At 38.3% G+C, this 12,044-nt stretch overlaps 1 protein-coding gene across 2 annotated transcripts in view; it reads right to left on the reverse strand.

Annotated features, from left to right (window-relative positions):
• Positions 1-3,260: 3,260 nt before the first annotated feature.
• GAS2 (growth arrest specific 2) overlaps positions 3,261-12,044 on the reverse strand; it is a 149,804-nt gene continuing 141,020 nt past the window's right edge. For both annotated transcript variants that reach the window (XM_027852640.1, XM_027852641.1), the window contains exon 8: positions 3,261-4,136. In XM_027852640.1, coding sequence (XP_027708441.1) covers positions 3,918-4,136 — 219 coding nt within the window. In that variant the 3' untranslated portion in view covers positions 3,261-3,917. The remainder of the gene's footprint in view (positions 4,137-12,044) is intronic.

Consider the following 12,044-nt stretch of genomic DNA (forward strand, 5'->3'; position numbering starts at 1 on the left):
AATTCTCTTGACCAATGTAGCAGCCCATCCAGGCTTAGGTCCTAGGGAGTTGCTTAAGATAGATAAAGTTTAAGGGATCTGTTTAGCTTCAGACAGCTAGTAAGAATCAGAGGCAAGACTTGACTGCTAGCCCCATAATCACTGTACCCACTATGTATCATGCTGCCTCTAATGCCAGACAGTAAAAGTCTTGGTTAACCATAGCTATGCTTTCAAAAACTGAGTATTAACATTCTAAAAACTACAATATAGAGATACCTTCTCATGATAATAGGGCTTAGAAATGAACAATAAAAACCTCTCCCCATACTTTTTATTTTTTTAAATGGGTTTCTTCTGAATTGAAAAGTGAAGGGAAAAGAACGAGTAAGTAATACCTCTATTTATACCTCCCTCCCTCACGAAACCTAAGACTTCAGAAAATTAAACATTTGGAACTAGAAAAAATCTTGAAGATCATTTAATCCAAACTCTTCATTTTCAAACTGAGGCCCAAAGAGGTCAGGACTTGCTTACTTTTAACAACATAGTGAGAATGATTATTATTAACCAATTATTTGGAGGGATCCAGAGTCCCCCCTTTTTCTGTAGTCCTCATTTCAAAGTTCTTTCTCTTGAAGGACATTATTGATAATGAGATTAGATTAACTTTTAAAATTTTATTCAAACCCCATACAGCTGGGGAAGCCCCCTGTGCTCTGCTCAGTTTTGGGTGGAGATAAATTCTTTGAATAGATTGTCCTAGGCTGGGGGTAACAGATGTAAATTACATAATCAGAGTTCATTAGAATATGTCCAGCCCCTCATTGTAATATTCATTCTGATTAGTTTTTAACTAATCAGAGGTGATTGCCACCTTCAAGAACACCCCTCTTCCAAGGGAATATAAGCCATGAGCCTGCCACCATGCTTGTCTTTGGAATTTGAAAGTGCCACTGACCTCTTATTATTAAGATGCTGGCATTATTAATAAAATGACTAATTACCCAGGAATTATGCCGTATCACAATAGGAAAGTAGCAATTCTTAGATTAAAATCCAAGTCCTCTAGCTGCAAATCCCCTACTTCTTCCCCTGCCACCCTGTGATGGCACAGGTGCCCATTCGAGCACTTCAGAAGAGAAGAATTGGTCATTGTTCACCTACTTAGAGGTCACTGTTGCTTCCAGCTACCAGACATTTAATAAATATTCTTTTAGTGGAAGTGAATTTTTATTGAGAGTTCTAATTCATGTAAAGCTTCTAAATGCAGTTAAGTGAGTAGTTTTCCCTTAAAATTCTGTGATACAGAGTACTGAACTGGGAGTCAGGAGGCTGGGGTCTAGTGCTGGTTCTGCTTCTTATTGGCTCCATGACTTGGACAAATCACTGCCTCCTGAGCCTTAGTTTCCTCATCTGTAAAAGGAATAAGGCTAGATGACCGAAGAGTCCCAGCTGTGTACTATTTTATTTTCTAGTATCTGGACAAGGCATTTTTGTGGGTCCTATGTAAAGCTTCAGAAATTGCATACCTAGAAGACTGGATCTTGACCCTAACATGTTTCACTTGATAAAATTATGCTATGAAGTGGTGATTTCCTGGCATGAGAAATATGCACATTTGCAAAAATGAGTCAATAAAGTTCCTTTTCTGATCTCCCCCATCTCTGACTGCCTAATGTTTTAAAAATCTAGTCTCAGCTCTAATTCTTCATTGCGTTTTTATATTTGAGTTCCCTTGAGACTAATTTGTGGTAAGGGAGATGGCAGAGAAAGATACGTTTTGTGTTGATTCTTGCTCAAATTAAAAATGGAATGTGACATTTTATTCATTGCCAAGAGAAAATAAGTGAAATTCAAAGATTTGTGATTTCAGATATCAGTAATGAGTGTAACTCTTCAAAATGTTATGAAACTTCTTTTGTTTCTTTATTTCTAGAGTTTAAAGCTATTATTTATGGCATGGCTATCTAGTCAGATGGACCAGTTTTTGTTGTTGTTCAGTTGTGTCCGACTCTTTTTCTTCGTAAAGTTACTAGAGTGGTTTTCTACTTCCTTCTCTAGTCCATTTTACAGATGAGGAACTGAGGCAAATAGGGTTAAGTGACTTGCTCAGGCTCACACAGCTAGTCAGTATCAGAGGCCAGACTGGAACTCTGGAAGAGGAGTCTTTCTGAATCTAGGCCAGGTGCTTTGTCCACTGCATCACCTAGCAATCCTCTTACCTCTTCTAGAAGCTGTTAAATGGCACAGTACATAGAATGATGGGCCTGGAGTTGCGTTCAGTTCTAGGCACCCCATTTGAGGAAGGACATTGATAAGAAGGAGAGCAAGCAGAATGGGGAAGATCCTCAAGCTCATCTTCGGCAGATCAGTCGAAAGAGCTGAGGACATTTGTATACCAAGGAAAGGGGAAGAAATAGCGGGGCAGATGATAGCTCTTGAAGGTTGACCATATGGAAGGGGGATCAAACTTTATCTACTCAGCCTCAGAGAACCAAGTAAAGACTGATGGGACATTGCAAAAAGGGAAACTTGGGTTTGATGATAAAGGGGGGAAAAAGCTGTACCCGTTAGAGCCATACACAAATGGATGGGCTGCCTTGAGCGACAGTGGATTCTCTCTTGATAGAGGTCTTCAGACAAAGGCTGGCTGACTACTTGCCATTTTAATATAACAGGATCTCTTTCTGGGGCATGGGTACCAGTAGATGGTTCTCTTGGTTCCCACCGACTTCTGAAATTCAGCAAAGGGAAGTTTCATTTTAAATAAAGAATGTACACAGATGCATCTTTCATTTTAAAGCTTTTTTCCTTTAATTTTGAGGATCAATGGGGGATGCTTATTTTGCTGTCTTTATTAGCAAAACCAGTTCTGCCCCAGCATACAATGGTATATGTAAGTCCATGCCATCATTAACCACAATGAACTTACTTCACTATACTGCACAGCAAAAAGGGATTCACCCCAGAAACACACCTTGACAAGAAGATATTTTAAAATAACATGGAAGTCAAAAGAAGGCTCAACTGTACAATTTATTGTCAAAATATCAACATGGAAATTACCTGTGTGGATTGTATTAAATTAGTCGATATACAACTGTGCTTTTGTGAGATAATTCACAAGCATTTCCCTAAAGGCAACTTTCAATAGGACCCTCAGAGTATTTGGTCATTTAAGTAAGAGATGATCTTTTTTTTTTTTTTTTTTTTTGGCTAGGCAATGGGGTTAAGTGACTTGCCTAGGGTCACACAGCTAGTAACTGTTATGTGTCTGAGGCCAGATTTGAACTCAGGTCCTCCTGAATCCAGGGCCGGTGCTCTATCCACTACACCACCTAGCTGCCCCTAAGAGATGATGTTTAAGGCAATTGTCTAAGTGAATGTAAACTTCTGGGAAGTGGCTTCCAAGAAAACGTGCTTATTGATGGTGGTGTTTGATTGCCTAGTAACATACAATCACACTTTCTCTTTTTAAAGCTTGATCAGAAATCCTGAAATGTGTAAAAGTCTAGGATGCTCGAAACAGGGCAGATATATTCCACTGACTTGTACTTAAACCCTACATGTTATTTTTTTTTAAATTTTGTTTTGTTTTGTTGTTTTTTTTCCTCTTAACAAGGTTCTGTAATTACCTAGAACCAGGTCTTTTAAGACAGTCTAAACATAATGTTCACATATGGAGGAGTAATGACTCGTCTAAAACTTGGCTAGTATATTTGATATTAGCATTTCACCTATGAGGTCATTTTCTACAAAAGCTTTGGAAATAAATAGTGCTACAATTTAATGATCCTTCAAGCATAATGCCATTGTCTGTCTGGGTTTGTTCAATTTCCCAAAGTCCTTTCAAGGCACACAGACTACGCTGACTACACTGGGGAAGTTACTGATGTGGGCCTCAGTGAGAGTCCCCTTGTGCTGACCAGCTACGTTCATTTAATCTCTTTCTTGGCCTTGTAATGGGCAGAGACCACCAGGTAATTATCTGGATTCATGTCCTTGAGGGTTGGTGATTTGCTCTGGATGGGGGAGGTCTTGCCATCCACGCGGGAGATCTGGAGCATGCGGCAGGGGTCGTGTTTCAGCAAATAGCCCGCAAAAGTTTCCCATCCTCCTCCCACACGGACCATGACGTGTTTGTTGTGCAGCATCTGAAATGGTAGAAATAACAAAAATGTAAATATTTTATTCAGCCTCTGAAAGCCTGGCAGCAGGATAGAGGACTGGCGTTGGAGTCGGGAAGACCTACATCCGTGAAATCAGGTTTAGTCACCCTCCTTTCTTCCCAAAGTTCCTCCTTTTCAAAACAATCACCAAGAATTTATTAAGCGCTTGCTATATTCAGTGGAGAGAGTGCCAAGCCTGGGGTCAGAAAGACTCATTTTCCTGTGTTCAAATCTGGCTTCAGACATTTATTAGCTTTGTGACCCTGGGGAAGTCATTTAACTCTGCCTCAGTTTCCTCATCTGTAAAATGAGCTGGAGAAGGGAAGGGCCAACCACTCTAGCATCTTTGCCAAGAAAACCCCAAATGGGGTTTGGCCCTTGGCCCTTGGATCTCTTTGCCTGATCCCTCTCTATCGGCCTCTTGCCCTCCCTTCCCCAACCCCCACCAGTTGGTAAGCCTTTTACTTTAACTACTAAATTCTTTTTTCTTTTGATTTTTGTCTTTGAATCGCCAGTGCCTAGCACAGACCTGCCACAGGATAGGCCACTAAGAAACAGCGCTACATTTCTTGATTTATTAGAATGTTCCATCGTAGAGAAGTTAGGGCATAATCAGGTAAGTCATTTTCTATCCTTTTATCCACCATGAAATGCATTTTAGAAGACAGCAATACCATGATTTTAAACCTTCTTGGCATCACTGCTTTATAATTTATTTGTCTTTTTTTCTTTTCCTCTCCCCTCCCCAAAAATACTCTAATGTAACCTAAGATGTCTGACTCCCCGTTTTGGTTACTCGACTTCAATGGAATAATTGCAACCTGAAAGAAAAGTCATTTCTCTCCCACTAAGGTAGGACACAATGAAAAATTCATAAGATCTGGAAATGATCAATGGACAATAATAACAACAACAAAACCTCTTAAGAGGTCACTAGTCCACCAGGGAGCCTATGGCTCTGGCTTTGGAATTATGGGATAACTGGATTGCAGGGAAGAGGCTCAGGAAAACACAGGGGAATTACACTAAGTAGAGGTGTTAGCATTTTAAGGGAAGATATGAAAAATGTATTTCTTTTTCTTTTTCCTCCCTGGAGCTATTAATTTGTCTTCAAAAACCTAAAGTGTGTTAACCCATTCCCCACTGAATGAGGGAAGTCTCCATTTATGATGCCCACAAAAAGGAAAACAGACTTTCTAATGGGGGGGGGGAGTCAATCATTTGTTGACTCCGTAAGCACCTTCAAAATAAAAGTGAGCTTTGTCACTGACTTTTTCTGTTCCTTCAAGATGACCAACTTTCCTAAAATCTTTCTAAGAACAAGGAAACGTTTTTTAGATTCACAGAGTTCAATGTTAAGCCCTGCAGAATCAGAGCCAATAACTTAATATTCACATGATCAAAGTTACTGAAGTGTTTTTCTTTTCTCTTTCTCTTTCCTTTCTTTCTTTCCTTCTTTCCTTCCTTCCTTCCCTGCTTGGATTATTATTTTTCCCCTGCCCCAACTTGGACAAAGCTCCTAAGATGTTTCCTTGGGAATTACAGCCTTTTAATAAGAAAACCATCCATTTCAGGTTCCTTCCAGCTTTGAGCCTTCTGCCCTTGCTACTCTTGAATAATAAAAGAGAAACATTTTTTTTGTCTCCCCAATATTCTATAAGTATTTACCTAATGCTCTGAATTGGTATTTGTATCTAAAGATTATAAACCTTTTTTTTTTACTAGTACATGGCCATTGATAACTATCACTTCCATATATGTCCTTTTCCATACTTAATTGACCATGCAGAAACTTTGACATTATCCCAATTCCCTTCCCTCTCAGGTCCTAGTTACTGTCCAATTTATTTTCTAATACTGTCTAGGTATTTTCATTTGGAGCAAAGTTTTCATGAACCAGGATCCTTTCATTGTTCACTCCCTCCAATACTCCTGTGAGAAGAAGAAAACCTACCTCAATTTAGATCGTCTCAGTCCACTGGGACATCTTATGTTTATCCATGCCTTCTTGTCTAACCTAATCACCAGCTGTTTTTACAAGCTATCATAATTTGAGTGAAAACATTTTTTAAAAAAAAATTAGTCATCTGCTCTTTAGAGCAAGACTATTAAATTAATTTATAGACCAATGCATTCTCTTTATCCTCTTTTAACATTTTTCTAACAAAAGATATATTCAACACTGGGGGCTGCAGGGAATGGGGTTTATTTGCATTCTGTACCATGCTACATTGAATTGGGTGAAAGCAGGCGTTCAGCATTTCACCTGAAAACCAGACAAATGTGGCTTGATATCAACGGCTACATAATCAGAAAGGGGGAGAGATGGTATTTCACTCTGAGGTAGACTACTGTACCAAAAGTGAAGAAGACATGCATTCAAATCTGTCCTTACATAATAACTAGCTGAGTGACCTTAGGGTAGTCACTTAACTGCTCTGAGTTTCAGTTTCCTCATCTATAAAATGATAATACACATATTTGCTTTGAAAGGTTATTGTGGGGCTCTAAATGAGAAAATATATGAAAAATACTTTGAAAACCTTAAAGCACTATATAGATGCCAGCTATTGTGATAGAATATTAAGTTCCTTGAGAGGTGAAAGGGCTTTGGTTTTTATCTTTGTATTCCCAGTGCCTAGAGTAACCACCAGATGGCACTAACTGGCAAGGTCAGTAGTAGGAGGTAGAAGATGAGGTGACTATGAAATGAAGAGGTATTCCCTCCCTCCCTCTGTCTCCCATCCTTGGAATGTGATAGTGCCATACTCTTTCACATAATGCCCCTTTTTGTTCTCCCTCCTAGGCCATGAAGCTGGGGATTCTGAAAGGTAGAAGTGAGGAAGGAGTACATTTCAGCACTTAGCACAGTGCATGGAAGACAGTAGGTACTTAATAAAGTCTTATTGAATGATTGATATCAGATAGTGCAAAGGTATGGAGGCAGGGGATGGACTGTCCCATTCAGGGAAGAGCAAGTACACCAGTTTAATTTAAATATTGAGTATGTATATAGGAGTGATGTGAAATCAGGCTAAAATGATAAGTGGGAGTCCGATTGTGAAGAGCTTTAAATTCCAAATGAGGAATCCATACCTTATCTCAGAAAATAAAATAACCAACACTGACTCACAGTAAGCCTAGAGACCTCAACTAGAACAGCCAAGGAGTTGACCCTACAACCAAGGGCTCCAGGCTGTGATCTGAAATAAGCTTGGCTAATATGATTAAAGAAGGAAAATTTATTAGGGTCTTCAACAAAGGATGGATGTGAAGATACGTTATACACACATGTAGACACACAGAACTTTTCATTTCTATGGAAATTGTCTCCTGTTACTTGATAAGCATCTTCATTAACCCTCTTAAAGATTTCAAAGATCTGGGATTTTATAGAAATACATATCTGTTACCCTGATGCAAATCTCAACCCCTCTACACTTTGGTACAAAGTTAATGAAGTATAGTGCTCCCCCACCCCCACAAAAAGTCAGCATATGTCGGACGTTGGCTTGTCTTTCAATAAACCTCTTTGAACTAAATTAAATTCATCCTTAGATGATAGGTACTAAATGTATCACTGGGTCCGTATAAGAGTCTTAACAGCTTGGTAGGACCTAGCAGAGAATGAATCTGACAGGCAGGAGCCCTCAACAACACTGGGTCATCTACATACCATGAGAAGATATCAGTGGAGGTGGGGCTTTTGTGGAGATATATTTTTTAAAAACAAATTTTTTTAAATCATAAACTTGATCAATAAATATAAACATTTAATAAAGAAAAGCAAAAAACAAGGCTTGTATTAGAAACTGTAAACTTTTTTTATGCGCAGATTGCTTTTTAAAAAAAGCCTATATTTGTACATCATAAATATAACGATATATCATATATTGCATATGTAACATATATACAATACCTATATAAATATAACCAGAGTTATACATATAAATGCATGTTATATAATATAGTGCTATATATGGCATATAATTATATAGTTATATTTATTTATAACATTTAATAACTTAACAAAATTTCTGTATTTGGTGGTGTTCCCTTCTTTACTTCTTTTTGTTTTCTTATGTATTTTTAAAATTATTAATGCTTTTTGCTTTTTGCCTGGCTCTCACCACCCACTAACCTGCCACTCTCTTCCCAAAATAGAAGTTCTTTCTTGTAATAAATACACAGAATCCAGCAAAACAAATCAACACATTGGCCAGGTCTGAGAACCATATGACAAAATGCTCCAAATCACTAATTATAAGAGAAATGCAAATTAAAACATCTGTGAGGGTCCATGTAACACCCACAATATTGCAAAGATGACAACAGGAGAAAATAGTAATTGTTGTATGGAATAATGAGAGGAAAGGCACACCAATGCACTGTTGGTATACTTGTGAATTAGTTCAACCATTCTGGTAAATAAATTTGGAACGGTAGCCCCCAAAAGCACTACACTCTACATGCACTTTGATCCAACAATACTACCATTAGGCATATTCCCCTAAAAAGTCAAGCACGAGGGTAAGGACCTTTATGTACAAGAATGCTTATGGCAACACTTTTTGTTGTAGCAAACAACTTGAAACAAAAAAGATGCCCATTAATTGGGAAATGAAGCTGTCCCCTTTCAAAGATGCAATATAATTTTTAACTTCAGCATTAATGTAATTAGTAACAAGAATTTATCTACTCCATCCTAGAAATGTTTTCCTTCTATTACTATGGCTCTTAAAATTCCTTTCAAAGTCCCTTTATATTCTTAACTTCATTTCCTTCTCACAGGATTTAATTTCTAACATAAAATATGTTTACCTAATATATACTCTGAATTTGCCCATTAAGTGACCAGCATTTTTGAGATACTCAGTACAATGTTCTTAGAACCTTATGTTTGTTACAGGATTAAATAACCATAGGTCTACAACTGTAATGGACCTTGGAGGATATATAGTCCAACCTCCTCATTTTACAGATGAGGAAACTGAGGTCCAGGAGGTTAACTGATTTAAGCATGGGCACACAGGTAGTAAGTTTCAGAGGTGAGTCTTTAACCCCATTTCTCTTGACTCTCCAAAGGTAAACTGTCAAGCTTTGAAGAGATTTTAGACTTATTGTTATTCTGATAGTGAGTGCTTCTGTGTCTATTGTCTTACCTATTTCACTGAATTCTTGTTTAGTTTATGCTTTTTATTTTTCTGCCTTGTTTTCTTTTCTCTTTCCAATATGTATAGGCTTCAACATTTCTGCTAGTCTAAGCAGATCCCCAAGATCATGTCTGGTGATGACATCCATTCTCATAGATTCATTTATCAAATACATGCCAATAGTTCATAAATCTATTTGCACCCCCACCCCAATCTCTTCTCTGAGCTCCAGCCCTACTTCTCTCACTGCCTGGTCAAATTTTCCATGTGTATGTCCCATCATCACCTCAAACTGAATTTGTCCAAAATCGAAGTCATCCAAATCAAGCCCGAGGGTAAAAACCCTTATGTACAAGAATACTTATAGCAGCACTTTTTGCTATAGCGAGTAACAAACAACAAAGTCATAGAAATCACCATCCCTCCCCTACTTCCATCTACCCTTTTTCCTCAGCTTCCTGATTTCCCCCTGTAGCATCAGTATCCTTTAAGGCATCCAGGCTTGAAATCTCGGGTCATTCTAAACTCTTTCCTCTCTCTCAATATCTTTCTCCTCACCCAGTCACCAACCCAACCTTGCCCAACCTTGCCAAGGCCCTCATTGCTTCCTGCTCAGACCGTTTACTAGACTCCTAACTAATCTCCCTGACTTCAATCCATTCTTTAGTTATTAAAATTCTCCCTTGTGTAAAAGTTTGACCATTTTACTATCCTCTTCACAAGATTCCAGTGGCTATCTGTTAGCTATGTAATAAAATGTAAACTATTCATTTGGCCATTGATTTTTTTTTATTGTCACCTTTGCTTTTATACCACAGTTATTATTGTTGTTGTTTTTTGAGGCTACATATATTGTTCTCACATCGTGTCTTCACTATCCTCCTCTGCCATCTTTGATCAGGTTGCTTGTCCTGCTGTGACATGACTCATAGACTCATAGAAGTTGGAAAGGACCTTAGGGACCAACACACACCTGAAGAAAAATCATCATCCACCAACATCAACATCCGCCAACAAATGGTCCCATTCAATCTCCGCCATTCGCTTATTATCACTGATGACAGCTATATTGGCTTCTTCCCATTATGTGCTTTTCTCAGATGGAATTCATTTGATCTTCATAACTCTCTGAGGTTACTTACATCATTATATCCATTTGAATGAGAGACCCCAGGAATGGAAAGGATAACCAAAGTTTGTTTTGCTTTTTGAATTGGAAGGGTCTTTAGGGATGATCTTGAGAGTAGGGATTGTTTCATTTGTAATATTTGTATTCTCAGTGTCCATCACAGTGCTTAGCACATAACTTCATAAATATTTGTTAATTGGCTTAATATTTGATTTGGTTCAACTTCTTCATTCAGGCGTCTGAGGCTCAGAGAGTGGAATTCAAAGGGTCCCACGATCTAAGAGTTGTAATTGGCCTCAGAAGCTACCTGGTCCAACTTGTATCTGATCAAGAATTCCCTCTAGAACATTCCACACAAGTGGTTGTACAACTTCTGCCCAAAGACACCTAGTGAGGGGGAACCCACCACCTACTAAGACAACCCATTCTTCTTCTGGACAATGGCAACAATTAAGAAGTTTTTCCTTCCAGTCTAACTTCTCTGCTATGAAGCATCTACCCGTTGTTGCAGGTTCTGCCCTCTTGATTCAGTAAGAACAGTTTTAATCCTGTGCAATGGGATTAAACTCAAATAGAAATGGATCCCTGTAGGACACATATTGACTTAGAAAACCATGAATCACCATTATCTGTGTTGTATATTTACTTATATTGTTGAACATTTCTCAGTGTTTAGCATTTTAACCTAGTTTGGCAGGACTGGGAGGTACTCCAGCCTACAAGGCAACTCAAATACTTATAGTAGCTCTCCCATCTCCCTAACTTTTCTCTTTTTAAGTCTACGTATTTCTAGCTCATTCATCCAGTCCTCTTAGGGCATGATCTCCAGTCTTCTAGGATACCTAAGTAGCATAGTAGATATAGAGACCTGGGCCTGGAGTTAGGAAGACCTTAGTTCAAATCTGGCCTCAGACACTTACTAGCTGCGGGACCCTGGACAAGTCGCTTAACTTATTTTTTTGTCTCAACATTTTCAAGTGTAAAATAGGAATAATAATAATATTTACTTCTTGGGTTGAGGATCACATGAGATACTATTTTTAAAAGTACTTAGCACAGTACTTGGTGAATGGTAGATGCCTAATAAATGCTTATTCCTTTCCTTTCCTTCTTACCCTCTATACCCCTGGGCTTGTCTCACTGTACAGACTGTCCAGCTGACTAGAAAATAATTTATTTTTTTCTTCTCAATATCACTGAATATACAGCAATAATAATTTATCTTTTAAGAGTTTAAATAGTCCCAGAATAAGTTCTGGGGCCCCAGGCAACAAAACCACTCTTTAATTTGGTTCCATGGTACAAAAGATGAACCTTTTTTTGGTGAGTTTGACATCATATCCCATTATGTATTTTAAGTAAGTATTCCTAGAGGTATTAGAATTTGAGCTTGCGTTTAGATCTAAGAAAAGATGTATTCTCACACTCAGACCAGACTAGTGACCACATAGAGAGAAGGTCACAGTAAATATGACTCTGAACATTTAGCCCTCAGGTGATGGGAAAACTGTCCTAAAAACATTCCCTTGAATCATTCCTCCAGCCTAAAAGTTAAAATTGGATGTACCCTGTTACTCTGGCTCTCACTCACAATAGATTCTTTTTAATGGC

Source organism: Vombatus ursinus, unplaced genomic scaffold (genome assembly GCF_900497805.2).
Source record: "Vombatus ursinus unplaced genomic scaffold, bare-nosed wombat genome assembly UNPS02009770.1, whole genome shotgun sequence".
Lineage (NCBI taxonomy): Eukaryota > Metazoa > Chordata > Mammalia > Diprotodontia > Vombatidae > Vombatus > Vombatus ursinus.